Source organism: Arachis duranensis, unplaced genomic scaffold, assembly GCF_000817695.3.
Source record: "Arachis duranensis cultivar V14167 unplaced genomic scaffold, aradu.V14167.gnm2.J7QH unplaced_Scaffold_165934, whole genome shotgun sequence".
Classification (NCBI taxonomy): domain Eukaryota; kingdom Viridiplantae; phylum Streptophyta; class Magnoliopsida; order Fabales; family Fabaceae; genus Arachis; species Arachis duranensis.
The window spans coordinates 2,065,349-2,088,174 of NW_026264258.1; the positions used below are offsets into that span (position 1 = coordinate 2,065,349).

Here is a 22,826-nt window from a genome sequence, read left to right on the forward strand (position 1 = left end):
GACTCCGTCCAAGCGATATAACCGTGCTGGATCGTCCCCCATCAGTAGAGTATTCCGTTCAGGTCTTCCTCGGAGAGAATCTGGGTCGTTTTCTCTGAGTTTTTGTGGGGTAGGGGGGAGGAATAATAGTTCGAATGAGGGTGATTCGAACTCCTTATATAGCCGAATCAATGGTAATTCGAACCACCTTGGTTCGATTTATGAAGGATCTCTCCAAGGGTAATTCGAACCAACTTGGTTCGAATTATATGCAACGCACAATTGGCCGTAGTTCGAACCAGTCTAGTTCGAATTACGTGGGACTTGGAGTTCGAACCACCTTGGTTCGAATTACATTGAAATCTGCACTCCTAATTCGAACCACCCTGGTTCGATTTATTCTAATACCTAGTTCGAACCGTCCTGGTTCGAATTACATAAAAATCGATTCTGGCTTATTGCTGAAACAATTTTCAGTTTGGCGTAATTAGGTTACACCATTCTTCTTGTGGCTTAATTAAGTTTTTTACCCTAAATTTTGAGAAAATAATTGAATAAGTTATATATTATTTATTTTATAATTATGAATATTTTACGGGTGTAGTTAAAATGTAATCTAAGAACACATAATAAATTTATTATTAGTAAAAGATTTTAAATATTTTTATTTAATAATATAAAATAAATATATTAAAAATTTAAATTTTTTAAAAACATTTATTAATTTATAAATTTAATATGTGCTCTTATTAGGACGTAGATAGTTAACCCCATATCTTAATTACAATATTTAGATAATTTGTGCCAAATATTTCTTGTGAATTAACATACCCTTTTTGGAGCAGTGTCAGTGTGTCACATTGAAGTGTAGAAATGAATAAACAGTTAAAAACAAAATTGGTGGGCTACTGTGCTATAGGGCTATACCATACTTGACCTGACAAAAAAAGAAAAATCAAAATTACTAGTAATTGGTAATTATGAGTGCAATCTAAAAATAAAGCATTGATAGAGGTCTAATTCTGCTTTTCAACTTTTCATGAATGTCTCATCACGTTTGCACATTGAAAGATGACTATTCTTCATATCAGGACCAACAGATGAATGTCGTGTTCGTGACAAGACATTTGAATATATAGTAATGTTTAAATAATAAAAAATTATTTAATTTTCATAGACATATAAATTAATTTACCTAATTTAATAGATCATTTCTAGACAAATATTAATGTGCTCTTTATAAAAGTAAAAGTCTAACTTTTTAAAAATTATTTTAAAATAAATATAAAATAAACAAAAGCAAAATATTATAAATTTTAAATTTTAAATTCTAAATTATAAACTCTATTTTGATAAGTAATAAGATAGAAAAATCAAAAGAAAAAACAAATTACACTGTCATTATTTAAAAAATATAATTCCAACTAATCTGTATAAAAAAGTAAAAGACTAAGCAACTATATATATAACTATGAAAGAATAAAAAAAACATGAATATTTTTTATTGTATGTTGTTGTATGAGAAAATAATACTACCTATTTATACTAATTATTAAATTAATTTTAAATTTTAAAATAAGATAAAACAATCAAAATCTTTAGTTGATTCTATTAGAAAGAGATAAACATAATTTATTTAAAAAAGATAAACATAACAAATTTTATTTCTAAAAAAAATAAGATAACAAATAAAAAGAAAATAAAAATTTTCAAAGTTTAGAGTAACTAATATCAAAAACTCTAAAAAATAAGACCAATCGAATCTTGAGAATACATAACCACAGTTACTTGAGTCAATTTTCATATTTACATAAGCGAAATTAATAATTCTAAATAATAAATTGGAATAATTAATATGAAATATAATAAATAAAAATATAATTGATTTAATTAATAAAAAATAAAATAATTTAAAAAATTCATTTTCAGAGTAATTTGTATATATAAAAAAATTGATAGACACGTATTATTTATAATAAATTGTTGTAGCTGTTTATTTAGGCTAATTTTTTCGGATATGATGCACGGTGTGGTGTAACACCCGGTTATGGAGGTTAGTGGTGTTTAACCAGGCTGTGACGGCGGTCAGCTGACGGGGAGAAATCGGACGGTCCGATTTCTTGCAGCAGTCAGGGTCACAAATCGGACCGTCCGATTTGTGCGCGCTGAAGGTGATTTGTTTTGCCCAAGGAAATCGGACCAACCGATTTGAGGGCCTATTTTCAAAATTTTTTATCACCAAATCGGACCTACCGATTTTGGGTAAGGAAAAATTTTTGGGCGGGCTTTCTGGTAATCGGACCGTCCGATTTTTTTGTTCTTAAAAATTCGAATGGGCCTACATCCGGTCGGATGGTCCGATTTGGGTGTGGTATATATATATAGATGCACCCACTGAATTTAAGCAGCTCATATCATTCTTCTCCTTCGTTGCTACAACTCTCTACATCTCCTCTTTGCAGATCTTTTCTTCTGTATTTGTAGATCTCTTCTTCTCTATTATCATGGATGATAGAGTAAGGTTAAAAGTATATTATGATGGCCATATTTTATTATAAACATCAGAAGGAGTGAAATTTGTGTGTGATAATCCGTTAGATATTGTTATTCCATTCACACTGTCATTTGAAGAATTAAAAGGGATCATATGTGAGAAGATGGATTTTGAAATATCTAGGAGAGTGTCGTGTATTCTGTACAGATATCCTATATCTGTCTTTGGTGGGTTCGTGCAATTTCAAACGAAATACGTGACCGACGAGGCGAGCATGCAAGAAATGTTTTCAGTGTATCTTGAAAGTCGGTCGCGAATGACGTTTATCAAATTGTATATCGAGTTCGAGCAATCTGCAGCGGACCGAGATATTGAATTGGAAGAGTACAACAGTGATAGTGAAGAAGACTTCGAAAGTAACTACGAGGTCGTTGATCCAGGTGGAAACGAAGATGAAGCTGACGAGGCTATGGTGGCAGATGTAGCAGACGTGGCAAATGCACTAGCAAATCAGCAGCCGTTTGTGGAGCCAAGTTTCATGCGGTCGTTGGATTTGGATGCCATGCATGCACCGGAGTATCCTCAATATTTAAATGCAGGTGCGCCGTTAATTTAAGTTAAGATTTGTGATAGTATGATTTGTGCATGGGTTATTTGTTTAGGACAAATACTTAAGACAAGGGTAAATAGGCAAAATATAGCATGTAATTAGTAATTGTTTAACGTTTAATATAGTCAAATCGGTGATTGCAGCAAACTGGCAGGGCCGGTACTACCGGGGCAGACACCGGGACAGGGTTGGTTGGTTCGACCGGACCGGACTGTTTGCCCAGACCGGACCGGCCGGTTCGACCAGACCGGACCTGCCGGTCTATCCGGACCAGTTCGGTCTACCAAATTGACCGATTTGACAGGACCGGCCATCTTGATCGGATCGGCCGGTCCAAATAAGCAGGGTATTAGCGTATGAGTTGAAGGTTGCACCGGACCGGCCGGTTGGACCGGACCGACCCGTTGGACCGAACCGGCCGGTTCGATGACGACCGGCCGGTTCAATAACCGGTTCGGTTTGGAAAAGTACGTTTCCCATTGTTCTGCGCTTATTAGTTTGTTACGTTATTAGTTCTGACTACTCTAAAATTTGTGATGTTATTGCAGCAGAGCTTCCCCTTATGCCGGATGGTGAATTTACTGTGGGGATGGAATTCAGTTCTAGGGAGGCAGTAATTAAGGCGATGAAAGATTATACAATCCGCAGAGGTGTGGATTATCGGGTGCATGAGTCAGAACCGACGACATTCTATGCTAAATGCACCCAGTATGGTGCAGGATGTGATTGGCTGATAAGGGTGAGCAAAATGTCCAGAAAGTTCTGTTGGGAGATAAGGAGGTACAACGGTAGTCACACCTGTACTAGGGCCACCATTTCTCAAGATCATTCGAAGCTAGATTCCAACACAGTTGCAGAAGCAATAAAGCCGTTGGTAGAAGTTGACCCGTCTATTAGGGTGAAATCAGTGATTGCGGATGTACAGTCAAAGTTTAACTACACCATTAGTTATCGCAAAGCATGGTTGGCTAAACAGAAGGCAGTGGAGTCAATTTTCGGAGGGTGGTAAGCTTCGTACGAAGCCTTGCCGATATGGTTTGAGGCCATGTGTCACAAGGAGCAATACGCAGTTGTTCATTTTGAAACACTGCCTGCGTACCAGGGAGATGACTTGGTTCCTAATATTCGTGTGCTAAACCGAGTCTTCTGGAGTTATTACCCTTGTATTAGAGCCTTCAGACATTGCAAGCCAATAGTGCAGGTAGACGGAACTCATTTGTATGGAAAGTACAAAGGTTGTTTGTTGGTTGCAATCTCACAGGATGGCAACAATAACATCGTGCCGATTGCATTTGCCATAGTGGAGGGAGAGACATCTGAGGCTTGGCACTTTTTTCTCAGTAACTTGCGACAGCATGTTGTGACACGTGACGGTGTGGGTCTTATCTCCGATCGACACGACTCCATTAGGTCTGCTATTGCTCGTAGTCACGGAGCGTGGTCTCCTCCCAGAGCATTCCACATGTTTTGCATCAGACACATAGAGTCCAACTTTCTGAGGAAATTCAAGGCTCCGTATCTGCAGAAGCTTATCGTCAACATCGGTATGAAATTTACTATTACATTTACTCCTGGCCTCAGTTATTGTGATGAACGTTTCTTATGGTGGGCCCATTTTTTTGTGACAGGATACTCGCGGACAGTTCGCGAGTACGAGACGCGTTACCAGCGGTTACGTGAGCGAGGTGAGGCTTATACCAACTGGCTGGATCGAATTCCACGTGAGCAGTATGCCTTGGCATTTGATGGGGGATATCGATGGGGTCATATGACAACCAATCTAGTAGAATGCATCAACTCGGTATTGAAAGGGGCTCGCAATCTTCCAGTCACTGCACTAGTTAAGGCAACATTTTACAGGCTTAATGAATTGTTCACCCGAAAAAGAGCCGAGGCTGAGGCTCGAATTAATGAAGGACATGTGTTCTCTGAGCTTGTAACCTCCAAACTACATGCAAATCAGCGGGCAGCAGGTAACATCCAAGTTAGTTGCTTTGACCGACAGAATGAGGCATTCGAAGTGCGTGAGTGTCCTAGTGGTGTGGAGTATACAGTGGACCTCCGTCAACAAAGGTGTGACTGTGGTGAGTTCCAAGTTGACCGGCTTCTGTGTCGACATGTGTTTGCTTGTTGTGCAAACCAACGTCTTGATTGGCAACTGTATGTACATGATGTCTACAAGATGGACCAGATTCGACGAGTGTACAGGGTTAGGTTTAGGCCACTTGGGAATCCGTCAACATGGCCAGTTTATCATGGACCTCGATTCGTAGGTAATCCATTCCTAAGACGGGTATCCAAAGGTCGGCCAAGGATGACCCGGTTCTTGAATGAGATGGACACTCGGATGTTGCGTGGTCCTAGGCGATGTAAGCAATGCGGGGCCGAGGGCCACAGTCATAGTAGATGTCGTCAACGTGGTGGGAATCGGCGCAAGGAACGGTAGGCGGATCCAAGCCCAGGCAAGCAAGAGTGTCAACGGACCATCAATCTCCTTACAGTCGACACGAGTTGCCCTACACAAAGCTCTGTACAGGTGTGCCAGGCATGCCGAACCCCAACTGAACTGTATTATCCCGGCAAAGTTACGGAGTAATGGGAGAAACTTCCAGTGCACCCCTGCTCCAGACTTATCTCCAAACATAACGGTTCCAAACAATAACATTATGTGGCACTTCACGTACCTCTGAATCTGGATATCATCAACCAACACTAACCGATCCTTCAATGCTCGAAACCACGTCAACTTGATGAAACTTCCCCTACAGTCTGCCTGCCTAGGTGCAACACCAAACTGATCCAAGCATTCAGCCTCTAACGCCTCATAACTACTCAGTGTCGGTCCCGTAACTGGCAAACCATTCGTCGGAAGACCATAAATTAACGCCACATCCTCCAGTGTCACAGCACACTCACCAACCGGAAAATGGAAGCTGTGAGTCTCGGGGCGCCATCTCTCAATCAAAGCATTAACCAATGCCGCCTGACATTGGACAACTCCAATCTGTGAAACATAATAAAAACCGGTGTCCCGTAAAAACCCCTCCGCTATTGGATTGTACCGATCCGGCGGCATGTAGTGGTCACATTGCAACATTCTAGATCCCTAAACAAAAACAATAATATTAATAAATTAACAAATTAAACTTAAAAGAATCGAATTTTCATTATCAAATAATCAGCCACACATAACAATCAATAAATATATTAATAACAACAATACAATACAATACTTTATACAAATAACTATTATATTATCTACCAATATTCAAATAACTAACTACTCTATTTTATTCTATTCTAAGAGCAAACATACAATAATAAATCAATCACTAACCATTAAAACTAATTAAAACTATTCTATTCTACTATATGTATTCTATTCTATTCAAATAACGACTACTACTAATACAATATTAATTAAGTACAAAAAAATTATTTATTACTAACAATTAAAACTACTTCACATATCTATATTCACACTTACAGCACACACATTGCACTACTATGTGTATTATATTCTACTGATAGTTAAATTAAATTAAACGCTACTAGCAGTAATAATAATAATAATTATTATTATTACAATAAGCGTTGTAGTAATAACAATTATTAATATTAATATTACTTATTCTATTTATTTATCATACATCCAAAAAATTTTATAATAACCGTATTATTATTAATAATATTATTATTGCAATTATTCTATTAATAACAATAATTAATTTATTATTATAATGTAATATCTGAATAATATTAATACCCAATAATTTCTAATATTATTTTGATTGAACTCAAATATCTAAATATTATTACTCCACTAATTCCTAACTAACATTATCATTACAATAAAGACTTACTAATCTCTAACATTATAATTATTATTTTAACTAAAATAAAAAATTTTGGATTGAAAACTTACATAATTAGGATGATCAAGATAATTAGCAATATGGAGTTTTGGACGATTCACATCTTTTATTTTTCTTCTTTTAGGCATCTTTTGGAGCTCACACCTTCAACAATGGAGGTTTTCACCGTGGCTTGGGGTGGGGTATATGGGAGAAGTGAATTGGCACAAAGTGAAAGTGAAATGGGAAAGGGAAAGGGAAACTGAAACTGGCTTAAGGCTCCTCCGTGGTTGGGATTTGGTCTCCACATTCGGACCAACGTGCATGCGCGATACGTGGCTGGGGCGCAAATCGGACCGTCCGATTTGCGTACCTTCCCAGCAAAAAATCGGACCGTCCGATTACAGCAATTCAAAACGGACCGTCCGATTTCTTCGATCCTAGCCGTCACATTCTGGTCATGCACCATGAAGCCCCATATCATTGTTATACACCACTTCTCCCCCAATATTAAAAATAAAAAAGTGGTTTATTTATTTGTATATTTTTCTTGAAATAATTGAATAATGATTAACAGCATTTGTTGCTCAATCCTGTATGAAGAAGGTTTTTGTTTTTTTATAGGCTTAGTTAGCTTAAAACATGGAGAGTATAAAGAAGTGAGAAAGGACAAATGGTGTCGGAGGAAGAGGACACGTGGCAAGAGGAAAGGTATGTAGGTAGTGGGACTACCGGCTACGCCAGTGACCTGTGTGTTGTTGGCATCAGAAAAGACAGTGTCAGAGTCAGAGTCAGCACCACCACCGCCACATCCAATGCCTTTGCTTCCGCTAACTATTTCACTGTTTCCGTTTCCACCTTCTTTTCTTCCTTATTATTTCCCTACTCCTATTCTATAAAAAGTAAAAGCATGTTATTGACTTATTGCTAATTAAAATGAGTTTAATTTTAATGTATTCGAACAGTACGAAGTGTTTTATGTAATTATATAATTATATTTATTTTTTAATAATATAATATTATATAATTGATCACTTGGATTAAATAATAATAATAACTAAAAAATAACTCTTCAACAGAATACAAAAAAGTAACTAAAAAATATAATTGTAATAAAAAGAAGAAGAAAAGTACTATGGAGAAAAGTACGGGCTATTTTTTTTATATTGGGTTGTTATCGGTGTTTTTTATTAATATTATAATATTTTAGCATAATACAGTAATATGAGATAAGAAGAAATTGTGAGTAACAATTTTAAATAAAATAAAAAATTAAAAAAATTAATAGAAATTGTGAATTACGATTTCAAGTAAGACAAAAAAAATAAAAAATGGTGAGTCACGATTTTAATTTTTTAATTTTAAAAAAATGTGATTTATAAAATCGTGAATAACGATTTCTTTTATTATACAAATCGTAAATAACCATTTGTATTATGCATCACACTTATGAAATACACCCATTTTAACTCATACTATTGTATTACATCATTTTATCCATCATAAAAAAAATAGTTAACTCGAAAAGTACTATGAGTGTCTTTGTTTTCAAAGATGTAATTAATCCTTGCACCCTGTCCAGAACTTCTAAATCAGAAGTTGCTGCAAAATCCAATCCATCACCTCTCATCTACAGCAACTTCCATCAACATGTCAACAAACTTGGGTCAAGACATGAATCCTCCAAAAAATTACCATTAAAAATCTTGTTTGCCTAAAACATTTCTCATCAACTGTAGAGTTGTGTCATGTGTGTGCATATAATAATAGTTTTTAAAATAAGTAATTTTGTGAATAATATCAAAATTAGATTGAATTTATTTATAATTCACACTCAAAGAGAGAATATATTCAATGTATAATTATTTATATATTTTTATTTAACTGTATTTAGAAAAAAAAATTACTATGTCATTTTTTTTGTTTACAATATATATTATACAATTTATAATAATTTTNTTTGTTAACTTGTGCCATAAAGACAACAATTAAATATACCATAAAATAAATTTTTTATTATTATATTTTTAAAATACACTTTTAAGACACAAATTAATTAAATTGTTATTTCTACTAAAAGAAATAGATAAATTTTCAAGTTAAACAAATAAAATTAAATTCTAATAAAAAAACACTATTAATAGTTTAATACTAACCAGAGCTTAGCAGAGAAGAAAGAGAGAGAGAGAGAGAGATTCATTGCATCCCTGTTCACATTCACATTCCACTTCAATTCCTATTCCAATTGCATTTGCATTTGCATTGCAGTTTTTATTCTCTCTCTCTCTCTCTCTCTCTGCTCAGAGATTCTCCATTTTTTCTCACTGCTCAGCTGAAGAAGCCACAACCCCCTAAACCGAAAAACCGCTAAAGGTGGCTCCTTTATTACCCCAACTAACTAACTGTTTCATCGTTTTTCCTCCTTTTGTTCTTCATTTCCCAAGAGATTCTTTTTCTCTGAGCTCAGCCTTCATAACTCTCTCTATGCTATTGTTATTGTTACTGCACATTCCTCTCATTACATTGCATTGCAACGAAAACTCAACAACAATGCTGCATTGGATCCATTGAACCAGAAAACTGAAAAGATTCCCTCCACTGGTACTGGAATTTACATAAATGCTTCCCATTTTTAACATTCACATTTACACAAACACTTCATCTACATTACAAATACAAGTACTAATTTTTCTTTTCCATTTAAACAGTCACTGAAATGGACTCAAATCAAGTTTCAGGTATGTTATGCTAATTGAGTTAAATAAATTATTATTCCTTTATTGGGTATATAAATAAATAATGTGGTAATTGTTGAAATGTGGTGTGAAAAAAAGGGGTTTTTGAAGATGGGGTTGGTTTTGGTCTTGGTGTTGATGGTGAGACCTGTGAAGAGGAAAGGAAGAGATCAAAGATTGGGAGCTTGAAGAAGAAGGCCATAAGTGCTTCATGCAGGTTCACTCATTCTCTGAAGAAGAGAGGGGGGAAAAGCAGAATTGTAGATGATAACAGTAACAACAACAATAGGGTTCACATTGAAGATGTGAGAGATGCACAAGAGGAATCAGCTGTGCAAAAATTGCGTCTGAAACTGCTACAAAGGTGTTCTTTGCGTCCAACTCATGATGATTATCATGCATTGTTAAGGTAATCTGTTCTTCTTTTGGTTTTTTTTCCCCTTCTTTTCACCTCTATATACTCACATTAGTTCAAGTGAAAAAGTATCATCCTAATTTAGTGAAAATGACAGTTATTTGAAACTGAGTGACTATAATGTTATGTTATATCTAATGTATAGTCGATAGTGTCATTGATTTAATTATTTGTTCTTAGTTGTGTTGTAGATTTCTTCTCATTCACTCTTGTGGTTTTCATTATTATGTGGGTGTGGTAGGTTTCTGAAAGCAAGGGACTTTGACATTGAGAAGACTATTCAGATGTGGGAAGACATGTTAAGCTGGAGAAAAGAATATGGAACTGATACCATCCTTCAGGTTAATGCTGCGACTTTATGAATGTAGAAAACTTAGTAAAAGTTTCAACTTTCAATGGATGCTTCAAAGTGTTGGAGATTCATTACTTCGGTACTGCCAATTTTTTTTTCTCTTTTTCCAAGGTGTCGGTTAAATATTCCTGGGTTTCTGTTAAGGGAGGAAAGAATATATTTATGTAAGGTAGGAGTAAAAACACTTAAAAAAATAACTTTTTTGTTACACTGTTAGTTTTAAAATATTTCTTACAATTATCTAATCTTGGGTTGTGAACCTTAGTATAAATGTTTGACTTATATATATCATCTTAGTATAAATGTTTGACTTAAATAAATATCATCTCTAAAGTTGGTACAAAATGAATACAAGATAACATTCACTGAATCTGTGAATCTGAATCATATATTGATTCATGAATTGAAGGGATCGACCTCTCTAGATTAGACGATAGAAGGATTCTTAAATGAGTACATGAAAGTGGGTACTAATTTTATTCAAGATACTCACCCATTCACAGATCCCACCAACTTTTATGACAGAAAACTTGTGCTATACAACAATTTTTTTGGTTGATGAAGTAAAATAGGATAGTGTAAGTTTTTACTGTTATACAGATTCATATACTCTTTGTATGATTTGTATATTTTAGCATTAGCATGGATTCTGTGCTTGGATTGGATACACTTGTTTCATGTATTAGTCAGCTAAGTGTGATGCCATGGTGTTTTGAAGGATTTTGAATTTGAAGAGTTGGAAGAAGTACTGCAGCATTATCCTCAAGGGTATCATGGAGTTGACAAAGAAGGTAGGCCAGTTTACATTGAGAGGCTTGGGAAAGCTCATCCGAGCCGCTTGATGCGCATTACCACAATAGATAGATATTTGAAGTACCATGTTCAGGAGTTTGAGAGAGCTCTACAGGAGAAATTTCCAGCATGTTCTGTTGCTTCCAAGAGACGGATTTCTTCAACCACAACAATTTTGGACGTGCAGGGCTTGGTATGTTGCATTACACTGAAAAACAATTATCTGATTTCCAAAACACTAAAGCTTTGATGTGGTTCTGCGGGTTTTCAGCTTTTCACTCTTTGTATGTCTTATAGCTTGTTCTGGTTTGAGGTAGCTGATTAGTCATTCACCTGTTCTGTAACAATGTATCAATTCTGGTAGTCACATTCTATGTGCTAAACTCCTATTTGGAAGGGTGTTCTTAGTTAGCTAGATTTCAAAGTTAGGAGCTCCCCTGAGTTTTGGTGCTACTTTTTCTGAACCTTAGCTGGCTCTTGATTGTGTATGATTCAGGGAATGAAAAATTTCTCACCTACTGCTGCAAATCTCTTGGCTGCTATGACAAGAATAGATAACAATTACTATCCTGAGGTTTCGTCCGTATACCTTCTCAAAGTAACATGTTATTTAGTCCTTTCTCTTTGTATAAAACACTCCCTTGATATATTTACAGACATTACATCGGATGTATATAGTAAATGCTGGTACTGGCTTCAAGAAGATGCTTTGGCCTGCTGCACAGAAGTTTCTTGATCCCAAAACTATTGCAAAGATACAGGTAATGGATATAGCTTTTATTTCTGTTATGAATATTGTTTAATGTTTTTCCTGAAGTCCCTTTGATACTACATAAATTCCCAAATTTCCAGGTTTATGAACCCAAGTCTTTATGCAAGTTACTGGATGTCATTGACTCAAGGTATGCATTTGTTCCTTTATATTGCCTCGAATTTTCTGTTCATTGTAATTGAGTCACTTGTAATATGTAAATGCATCCATACAGTCAGTTGCCAGATTTTTTGGGTGGTTCATGTACATGTCCTGGAGAAGGTGGATGTCTAAGGTCTAGCATGGGTCCATGGAAAGATCCTGATGTCATGAAGGTATTGGAATTTTTTTCTCTTTATGTCCTTTACATTTTGAGGTTTTTTTTTTCCTTCTCAGAATTGCCTTGTTCACGACTAATAAATGTTTTGATTGTAGGTGGTACATAGTGTGGAGGCAACTGTTGTGAGACAAATCACTGGACTACCCGGTGAACAAGGGAAATCAGACTCTTTTTGGATTCACTCACATAAGGTAAGTCTTGGCAATGGATAACTAGGATGTTACAATTTTTTGTAGGATATTGTTTGGGTATTTCATCATATTCTTGAATCAATAGAAACATCTTAGAATGATCTCTTTATATTTCTTTTTTGTTTCCATAATTAGGTTGTTAATCTTATTGTTTAGTGGGCTTAGAGATGAGCTAGTATCAATCGGACATGACCTAACATTACATCCCGTCCTTGATATGTTGGCCGAAGTTCTTAGCAGAAATGGTTTGCACTAGTATGTGATTTACCTTATCTTCTCTCATCTTCCAGGAGCAATGGGGTGATGCATCACCGGTAGAATCAGGGTCTGATATTGATGATTGTTGCTCACCATACATACAAAGAAGCTTTACCTTTCCTCGGTTAGCCCCAGTTCTTGAAGAAGTGAGTTTTCAATTTGATACCATTCAATCTGATTCAGCTTATGATCACTTTGTTGTCTTTACATACTGTTTTCATGTTATGTGGGTGTCATCGAGCTTTTTATCGTACAAAAGCTGGTTGTTCTGCAGCTCAGGGTATCAGATAGCTACTTCAGTTGTAATGGTAGCACACCTAAAGCTGAGAAAGTGCCCACAAGTGATGAATTTCATCGTCCTAACAAACAGTCATTGCACAATGATGTGGGGAAAATTGTTTCTAGCGAAAACTGTCAAGGTACTTTGTGTGGAAGTTAGGAGGTTACCATGGTTATATCACTAGCAAGTATTTCAGTATTGCATAATCTTATGGGCTTATTACAAATTTACATAATTTTCAGAAACCTTTTTTGGCATCAGCAATTGGTTCAGTCTTGTCAAAGCAATGGTGGCGAAAACTAAGTTCTTAAATGTGTCAAGAGTGCTTACATATGTATTGCAAAGACTAGTTACATTCTTCTGCAGTTTAAGATTTGAATTTGTTAGAATACAGAACGATGTTTTGCCGTCTATCCCCATCGAACCTAACACTGATAACATTTTGGCAACTAGTGAAGTTGTGTCCGAAAGGGATCATATTCTACCATGTTTACAACGCCTTCAGAGACTAGAAAATGCTGTTGAGGAACTTCGCGATAAACCAGCAAGTATACCTCTTGAAAAGGATCAAATGCTTAAGGGTTCGTTGGATAGGATTAAATCTGTTGAGTTTGATCTTGAAAAGACTAAAAGGGTATTATATCTCTTACTTTCTTAAATCAGCTACATCTTTTAGTTGACAATATGATACTTAATAGTTTGTGCTGTTAAATCATTCAGGTAGTACATGCTATGGTGATGAAGCAACTTGAGATTTCAGATCTGCTCGAGAAGTTTCAGGTGTCCAAATGTCGAGTGAGTTGCTTTTCGCCTTTATGTGTCGTGCCATATATTTAATCTTAAAAAGAGTAATGGTACAACATCTTAAACATGTTCCACGATATCCAATTAAATACTAAGTAGATATACTCCATGTTTTGAAATGTTCTTTCTTTCAGTAGTTAGGAGGAGGATGTTTAAGTAACTTAAATCACTTCTTGCAATTATTATTTTTTATTGGTGTTGACTGATTAACAATCATTATTGCAGAAAAGAAGGCTTTTCTGTTAAACAGTTGGAACCAAGTTGGTTAGCCGCTCAGAAGATTAGTTTTTGTAATATTCTATCTTGAATAGCATTTTCATGGTAAATAGATGGCAAAATTTTAGTTATGCTTAGATGGAAATGCTCCTGTATTCTGGGTTTTCAGTTTAATGAGGAAACTACCACTTCAAATGGGCGAAATCACAATCTTAATATTTAGTTCGAGCCATTCTTATGCAATATCAAAAGGAAAAATAAAATCCGAAAAAAAAGGATCCTATAAAAAATCGTGAGATTGTTCTCCAGTCCAATATTAAAATGCTATATAATATGTATCAATCATGCTATGCATAACACCAATAGCGTGCTTCATTTTTGAAGTTTGTAGATTTGTGAATGTTTGTAAATATTAAATTTTATTTAAACTAAAAAACCTATAAACTTTGCCCTAGTGAGAAAGGTCCATTTTCTTGATGACAAATAGAACAAAATAAATATTTAAATACTCTTAATAATGTAAAAACTTATGATTTCTAGTTTAACAATAGTTCTCAAAAATAAAAATTTAATGTTACGAACGATTTATAAATGAACTTTATTTTGGCTCTTAGTAATTGTGCATTGCTTTTCTCTCTTTTTTAACCTCAGTTCCTAGATGGTGTCCTGAATGAATATCCACAATCAGAACCTTTGAAAGCACCGGTAAATTGGTTTAGAAATAATATAATTTGGAGTTGAAATTGTGCAGACAACAATTTTGACTACAAACAACAACGATTTAAAACAGACAAGTTAGTTGGGAAGAATGATTCTTGTTTGCAGGTAAAATGACAAGTGGGAGAGTCACAAGGATCCATATTATAATGCCTTTTTATAAATTATTTGTTTAGTTTGTTGAGTACGAGGCAGACAAACTTTTTTTTGGGCACAGTATCACACATCTTCCAAACATAAGAAAGAAAAACCAATAAAAAAAATACAAATCCATCACAAGTTTTTTCTTGGCTCACCAAGGCAAACACAAATTAAATGACATTCTAATACACTTGAGTTCAACCAGTGCAAAAGAAAGCTGACTTAATCACTAGATTTCAAAACTGACAATATTTTATGTCACTGTCACTACACTAGGAAAACATTAAAAAAAAACCTACAGATTTTAATATTATATGTTTCTCATTTCTCAAGGCTTAAATATTAAATTTTGGAGGGTTCAACTTCAAACCTTTAACTGTCATTCATTTCCCGGAACCTGGCAAGTGCCTTTTTATGAATAAGCATCTTATAACTGTCCCCTGCCTGCACCTCAAGGCTAGGATCTAACTTCTTCTGCTGACTTCCAAGTCCTGCTCTATTCTCCATGGCTTGTGCCTGCACTGGCTCTACCATTCCACTCCCATCCTTTCCAAGTCCCTGGGCATCAAATTATACATTCAAGAACAAACAAGCACAATATTAAAATCCTAGAATCCTTCAAATCGTAGATATGTTGTGAGAGAACATCAAATTTCCAGGGATATCCCATCCAAGTCTACAGGTGCAATTTGATAAAATAAAATAAAAAGGGCAGCTCAGTGCACAAGCATCCCATGTTAACTAAGGATCTGGGAAAATACTGCGCCTAAAGGGTGTAATGTATGCAGCCCAATCTGATAATTACATCAGTGGCTGTTTCCGCGGCTTGAACCCATGACCTTGTGGTCACACGGAGACAACTAATGCCTTTAGGATGTGTTTTGCCGGAGGGTGAAAATGGGGAGGAAAAATTTACATGGATGAGCTCCATATGTAATTTACCCAAGAAGCTCATTCATGGAATTTCCACCCTCATTTTTAACCTTGCAACAAAGCATATCCTTAATATCAATAATAAACTAACGTAGTGCAGAGAGAATGAAATGATACCAAGCCTTCCTGCCATCCCATGTTGCGAAGCATACGATTGCCAACATTGTTTTCATCAAGTGCTTTTTCTGCTGTTATCACCTCAAAAGTATCAAGGTTGACTTCTCCAACTGCACGTCCTCCACCAACCCCAGGAGGAAAAGGCATAGGATCACCCTTCCTCGACACAAAATCTCGATCTTCAGGGTCACATAAGGTAGAAACAATTGTTTCTTAAATGTCAGTCCATGTGTCCAGGATATAAAGTTACCAGTGAACCTAATGGCTTCTTGATTACTATTCCGTTACTCAAAACTCCAAATATCAAATAGTAATATCATACGAAGCATCAACAATTTGATACAAGAAATTTTTTTCTAATACGCCACCCAAGCCTCAGAAAAAATAAAATAAAATGAAAATGCAAATCCCTTTCTACTGGCTGGAATTGATCAGCACTTAGAGACTTAATAGAAATAATGGTTAATTTATATTTGTACAAAACATATATCCTAAATCATAAATATATTAAAATATATTTCACATACAACCCTACTAAAGTTTGATTTCCTTGCCTTGAAGATTTCTGAAATCCCCCTTGAGAATTATCACAAAAATAAGAGACAATCCTACATATTTACAGGCCTACATATCCGATTCTCAAAAATACAAGTAGAAGAGCGAGGCCTTACTTAGCACCTAATGTGAAGTTAAAGCTTCCTCTTCTACTAGAGCCTTTCAAAAGGCAGAGGACAATGATTTCAAATATGAGGAAATAATTGCTCCATTAAGCAAATACTTTCTATTCACCTCGGTTATTTTTCAAAAGTAGTTGAACTCAAGAAATAATAAAAAATAATTTAAGCAGTCTTACTTGAATCCCCAATTTCATAATCAGCCAAATCATTCCCACCCGATGATGATGAGCCATACAAACTTCTCCTCTCAGCTGCACGATCTCTATAGGTTGTTTGAGGTTGCTCCTTATGAATTGAAGCGGAACTAGGCGCTTCTGAAAACCTTCTTCTGCCACTTCCGGCAGCCACTGATGGTGTATATGAACCCAAGGCAGAGACATCTGTTCTAAAAGGAGTTGAACTTATCTGTGCATCGACACTTGCAGCTGAAGAACTTGAAAATGATGACGGAGAAGCTGTAGAACCAGGGTAGCTATCTGATTTGACAACCCCTCTTCCTGAACCCCTTATAACTCCCATAATAGTTCCACCAAGACTATTACTAACAGGCCGTGCCTGTGCCTGAGAGTCCAAACCAGCAGCCTGGATAACAGTTGTATGTGTTCCCAAGCTAGATACGTTGGTTTCCCTAGGCATAGATTCACCTTTTAACTTGTTCTTTGTAGGGTATGACCTATCATCGGTGGAAACAGAGAGTTGATTGTCCTCCAAGGCTACTCGAGTAGCCTGCCCTTCATGGCTCCTCTGCTTCCACATTGACAACACATTGTTCATTTTTTTCTTGTTTGCTAGAATACTGCTTTTTGAGGCAAGTTTTATCTCCTTTGCCTTCTCTTTTTCTTTCTTCTCAGCAGCTAAAGCAGCCGTTGCAGCAGCCTGCACAGCATCTGCCAATGATGCAGGCTTCTCAACTGATGCAACAGTAGAAGCCGGTGCAGAAATTACCACCTTTTTACTACTGGCACCATCAGATGCCTTGGAAGGTTCAGACTGCTGATTAGCTGTGTTGTTTTGATTTTGTTCAGTGCAAGGGATGTACTGTTGAGTTTGGTGGTCATACGTATACCATATCCCATTGTTACCATCGTAGTAAAGACCTACATGCCATAAAATGCAGAAAATGAAAATAAAATAGAAGGTAATATCGTTTGACAAGTATTTTAGTGTTTCTAAATCATAATGCTGCCCAAACTATGCCGAGCCCATAAAAACAAAGGCCCAAACAATAAACTAAAATCCTAAAATTGAGAAAGTAACTCAAGAACTACTTCAGGAAAAATGCTTTTTTGAGAAACTTCAGTATGAGTTTTGTATCGAATAGCAACATACGCACCAGTATTTCCATCGTAGTAAAACCCAGATGCTGCATCATAATAATAACCGGATGCTTCATCCCAAACAAAGCCTGATTGTGGAGCACCACCTGTGGTGCTTTGCTCAGGAGCAGTAGCTTGCTTATCATCGGGATTGTATTCTTTTGGAGCCCACCCCACAGAATCATACTGAACAGTAGGAAAAGTACAAGACAACAATCATATTCAGGACAAGTTGACAATTAAGAACACTGAAATTCATTAAGTGCACGAAAATGAGGCAATATTATCAATGAAAGATTACTGCTTGAAATTCTACACCATACCTAAAATCAAAGAAAACTGCCGAAAACAGAGTGAAACTTCCAACAAAAGGGGGAAAAAAAGGCCTAAGTAGCTCTATGTCAAATTAGGAAATGAGCTCAGAACTATTTAACTACATATATTATTCTTAAAATATTAAGGATTCGAACAACTTTGGAAAATGCTCACATTGCATAAAATCTTTTAAAATTAAAATGTTTTGTAATTTTTTTTAATCATCATTTGAAATCGACAATAATCACTTCAACAATACAAAATATACCTTAGTCATTTATAAATTTCAATAATATATATATAAAGAATAGAACACCTGTTGAGCAAATGTCGCAGCCTCAATAGCAGCTGCTGCAAGGCTGCTTGATTGTGAAGTTCCTGGTGCTCCTGATCCAGGGCCCAAGATACTTTTAGCATATGCCACTCTTAGAATTTGTCCATTCTTCTCAAGAGTAGTCCCATTTGTTGCCTCAAGAGCTTTGGTAGCATCCTCCACCTAAAAGTAAGTATCTTGTCAGATTATTAACCTTTTTCAGTTTTCACCACCATAGAAAAAAGAAAAAACTCTACTATTACTCTAAAGTGTAACAGTGACATGACATTTAATAGGGATGTTAAATGAGTTAACCTAACAAGTTTAAGCAATGGATCCTCTCATGTAACCACTTAATAACCAAAATGAGTCAATTCAATGGGTTTGGACTTGTTCTAATGGCGCTAGGTTGCGCTATTGCAAATAGGAAATCAAATGCATACAATTTATTAAAATTAAGTTCTTACTGACCAATTCACGGCAAAGATATTACTTTTTAGTGGAGAAAAAAGAAGGAATAGGTGAGGTCATGAGGAGAGCATGCAAAAATAATTCTCAAGCATTCATCATAACTTATACCCACCGAATAAAAGTGTACAAATGCAAATCCCCTTGAGACATGTGTAAACTTGTCTCTCACAAGACGCAGATCCTGTAATTGATGATAAAATTACTCTTAGCACATAGATGATAAAAGCAGATGCAAAACAAGACTCGTAACATCCCAATCTAGAAGAAGGATGAATCATTTTAATAAAATTATTTATCAATAGAACCTTAATTGGAGCATGTTTAGAAAACTCATAGCGGAGCATTTCCTCATCAGCATTTTCATCCAATCCACGAACAACCAAAACATGAGTTGGACCTGATTACATAGAAACTTCATTAATAACAGATAAATTTAGGGTGCATTTGTTTCTAGTTCTGAAACAAGTGATTCCACAACTTAAATTTTCTATTTAACGGAAAATGTTGAACATTGATTTTTTTTTTTTTAAAAAAATTGAAAAAGGTGACTTTTGTTTGTCCAAAAAATGCATCCACACACACACACAATTTATATTAATCTCAAATAAGAGTGTTATACTAACCTGCCTCCAGACCCTTCTTCCCCATGGCTGATGAATTTGTTAATGAAATATCTGCTGCAGGAGCATCCTCAGTTCGTGGCTCATTACACTGCAATCATTATAGTGAAAAAATTATTTAATAATAGAAGCCCATTTTCATGCTGCTATTGATCTAGTATGGTCCAGTTTGTACTACTTTTTACAATCAATGGAGGTACCTTATCTGGGGGTGGGGTGAAGTGGGGATGGGGAGCATATAAATCAGGGAGAAAATGGCTTATTATTAGCACCAAAAACTAATTTAGGCATCGCCAAAGTTCAAAGCAATATCCAAGAATGAATACTAAGCTTCAAGATAGCAAAACCAATTACTGAACCAATGCAAGGGAAAGTATGAACCTGATAACAGGAGGTACGACGTGCAAAATTGATGTAGCCACATATAGTGCACATCCAATCAGATGGTATTGTAATGCTCTTATGATTATGGCCTGATTTCATAGCTCCATCAGGACCTGGACCACCAGTAGGTTTACTACTGCAACAAAGTACGGCTGTCATATTACAGATGCTCATAAAAAGGCAATATTACAGAATTTGAGAATGAAACAAAAAATACCTATATTCAAAGAAAAGCTTTCTGCCATCCACAACAAGACCATCATCTCCTAGCTTGTCCATCATTGCTTGTGCGGCTCCCTAATCATAATATTATTCTCATTTCAACATTCTTGAAACTGACATAAAAATGATATTGGAAACCAGACATGATTATTACCACAGAAGGAAAATCGATAAATGCAAATCCCCGAGAAATGCCAGAATTTCTTTCCTTTATAACACGAACATGACGAAGGGGTCCCCACTCCGCCTAAAGAGATCCATGATAATGTCAGTAAAATAAGACCACAAAAGCCACATAAGTACATAATAATGCTGAAGCAAATTCAGGGGCACATACAAGTATTTGGTACAGATCCTCCTCAGTAGTTTTCTGTGAGAGACCTTTCACAACAATAGTTGCAGATGGGGCCTGGTAGAATAGCTTTTTACATCAGATCGTCCAGAATTTGTAAGATACTCACGTAAAACATATAAGTTACATTGGGCGCATACCACTGAATAATGTTCACGCTGACGTTTTTCCTCACGATCCCTGCGTCTTTCACTTCTATCGTATCGACTGTCACTATAGCTATCTTCTCTATAACTCCGACTATGGCTTCGACCTCGAGGGGACCTTGATCTTGGATGATCGTCGTATCCACGAGACTGGGAACGGGATTGGGAATGGGACTGAGATTTGGACCGGGACCGGGAACGGGACCGGGACCTAGAATGAGAATGCTCACGCCTCTTACGCGGGCTTACATCTCTTTCCCGACTAAGACCTCTTCTATCATGTTCTCGATCACGTGATCCACGTCGCCTCCAGTTACTATCTCTTCTACTGCCTCTTTCATAATCAGAATCATAACTATGGCGGCCATGATCATAATCCCTCTCATGGCTATCCTCCCTACGATGATGAGAAGCACGGGACTTGTAGCCATAGTCATCATATGCATAATCATCACGGTCATGTCCTCCAAACCTGGCAGGTTTATCATATCCTCGATCCCCATAATTTTCAATGCTGCCATAACCATCTCGAAACTTATCATATTCTGGGAACGTGTCAATATCGGCTTCTCTGTAGGCATCAATCTGATTATACGGCTCATGATAAGGCCTCTGAAAACGTCTAGATTCTCTGTCCATTGGATAATCTTCCTCATAACCTCTCCTTTTGGATTGATTCCAGTGGCCAACAGGAGGTCCTGGTGGCATATAGCCCTCCCTATCCAAAATGTCACGATGGAAAGCATTTCTCTGGTATATGGCATCCCTTGGATATCTTTCATCTACAAAGCGTCTATCCTCATAAGCACCCCCAACCCTGCCAAACAAATGGATAAAATGGGAGGAAGGAAAAGATAAAACTCGATAATATGCATCCAAACAAATACATTATGCAGCACAAAGATGAACAGAAGATCTTGAGACAATCATGTACCATATTATACCATAATGAAGCATTTCTATCTATAAAGTATAAAATAATATACATTACATATACAAATTTGCCCAAGGTTTTATATTACCGTAGTGATGATAAGCAACAAGAAGTTGCACTCACCGATAATTTGGCTCATGGACCGCACCATAACCCTCAAGAGCCTGTGGATTCAAGAGAATAAGCTATGTCAGCAACAAATAATCAATGATGAGAGGAGTGTTAGGCAAATCCAGTCCTTATCCTCACTGCCCCCACAGCTAGCTTTCTTTCATAATTTCTCTAAGGATGACATGACATTTTCCCCGGTAAAAAATTCAATCACATTGAAACCCCCTAATAGTTTCTTTGAATAATCATCCCCACTATAGGTGAATTTATTTAAGGAGGAAACCACAATTACGCTGTTATTATCCCAGCCTTGATGAAGACCATAGCGACCAGGATCCATTTCTTGCCGAGCCAATAGCCCCCCGAGGCGAGAAACTCTCTCAAGATGGATTTCGAATTCGAGAATGCAAAATTGGGTCTCAAAACCTCTCTCCCCTGTAATATGCATACAAACAGATAGAGTTATCCACCATTGAACCAACAACCAATAATTCCCATGACCTTTTGTTGGCCCTCTCTTCTTTCATAACTCGAATAGGAATTTGCAATCCTCAAAAACATAATTACCTTCTTCCAAATCCTCCCCTTAGGTATACCACACAACAAAATTCATCAGCTCTACAACTAATTTAAAATTAAATCACATAACAAATTGAGCTTTAACATTTAAACAACCATCAAATATGAACAACTCCAATCGACAGTAACGAAATCAGGACAATCACAAAAAACAATGAATATATTGTTTCCGATTATCATATGAAAATCAAAGGCCAGAATAGTTAGGGTTTTTACCGATGATAGGATAGGTTTGGTAAGATTAAGTCGGATACCGCGATTCAGGTGCCCAAAATGAAGATCTAGGGTTTTCAGTTGGCAGGGAGATAGCGCCAAATTGGAACTCAGAGAGAGGTTGTTGGAGAAGGAGAAACGATTTGTTTGTGTTTCAACTTTCAATTGAATGTGCTGCTAAGTGGCAATGATTC

The 22,826-nt window shown here is 36.3% G+C and overlaps 2 protein-coding genes across 7 annotated transcripts; one reads left to right on the forward strand and one right to left on the reverse strand.

Moving 5' to 3' along the window:
- Window positions 1-9,132: 9,132 nt before the first annotated feature.
- Window positions 9,133-14,274, forward strand: LOC127743939 (phosphatidylinositol/phosphatidylcholine transfer protein SFH13). 2 transcript variants are annotated; one of them, XM_052256182.1, is made up of 16 exons: window positions 9,133-9,310; window positions 9,446-9,538; window positions 9,646-9,675; window positions 9,772-10,081; window positions 10,329-10,428; window positions 11,158-11,424; window positions 11,728-11,805; window positions 11,888-11,992; window positions 12,084-12,133; window positions 12,218-12,317; window positions 12,418-12,513; window positions 12,804-12,917; window positions 13,046-13,190; window positions 13,294-13,685; window positions 13,772-13,846; window positions 14,081-14,274. In XM_052256182.1, the coding sequence occupies exons 3-16, from the start codon at window positions 9,654-9,656 to the stop codon at window positions 14,099-14,101; spliced, it is 1,875 nt and encodes a 624-aa protein (XP_052112142.1). In that variant the 5' UTR covers window positions 9,133-9,310; window positions 9,446-9,538; window positions 9,646-9,653; the 3' UTR covers window positions 14,102-14,274. The 2 variants fall into 2 exon arrangements, with proteins under 2 accessions (XP_052112142.1, XP_052112143.1); XM_052256183.1 differs by having other exon boundaries at window positions 9,133-9,538.
- Window positions 14,275-15,007: 733 nt separating this feature from the next.
- On the reverse strand, window positions 15,008-22,826 carry LOC107476604 (SUPPRESSOR OF ABI3-5). Of its 5 annotated transcripts, XM_016096461.3 has the most exons (16): window positions 22,636-22,826; window positions 22,133-22,275; window positions 21,853-21,893; window positions 20,790-21,612; window positions 20,635-20,706; window positions 20,452-20,544; window positions 20,293-20,372; window positions 20,073-20,211; window positions 19,695-19,782; window positions 19,377-19,468; window positions 19,184-19,252; window positions 18,604-18,783; window positions 17,990-18,158; window positions 16,833-17,753; window positions 15,980-16,158; window positions 15,008-15,487 (listed from the first exon to the last, which is right to left on the reverse strand). In XM_016096461.3, the coding sequence occupies exons 2-16, from the start codon at window positions 22,178-22,180 to the stop codon at window positions 15,302-15,304; spliced, it is 3,180 nt and encodes a 1,059-aa protein (XP_015951947.1). In that variant the 5' UTR covers window positions 22,181-22,275; window positions 22,636-22,826; the 3' UTR covers window positions 15,008-15,301. The 5 variants fall into 5 exon arrangements, with proteins under 5 accessions (XP_015951947.1, XP_020992742.1, XP_020992739.2 ...); XM_021137083.2 differs by lacking the exon at window positions 22,133-22,275; XM_021137080.2 differs by lacking the exon at window positions 22,636-22,826 and having other exon boundaries at window positions 20,073-20,208; window positions 22,133-22,600.

Excerpts from the sequence above, each read along its gene's own strand:
- LOC127743939 (XM_052256183.1), top strand. The coding sequence starts at position 9,654 with ATGGACTCAAATCAAGTTTCAG. Across the intron at positions 12,134-12,217 it reads CTGGATGTCATTGACTCAAG|TCAGTTGCCAGATTTTTTGG; the intron begins GTATGCATTTGT and ends GCATCCATACAG. Across the intron at positions 13,686-13,771 it reads ATCTTGAAAAGACTAAAAGG|GTAGTACATGCTATGGTGAT; the intron begins GTATTATATCTC and ends TAAATCATTCAG.
- LOC107476604 (XM_052256051.1), bottom strand. The coding sequence starts at position 22,288 with ATGCATATTACAGGGGAGAGAGGTTTTGAGACCCAATTTTGCATTCTC. Across the intron at positions 20,212-20,292 it reads AAGCTTTTCTTTGAATATAG|TAGTAAACCTACTGGTGGTC; the intron begins GTATTTTTTGTT and ends ACTTTGTTGCAG. Across the intron at positions 16,159-16,832 it reads TTATGAAATTGGGGATTCAA|ATCGAGATTTTGTGTCGAGG; the intron begins GTAAGACTGCTT and ends GTGACCCTGAAG.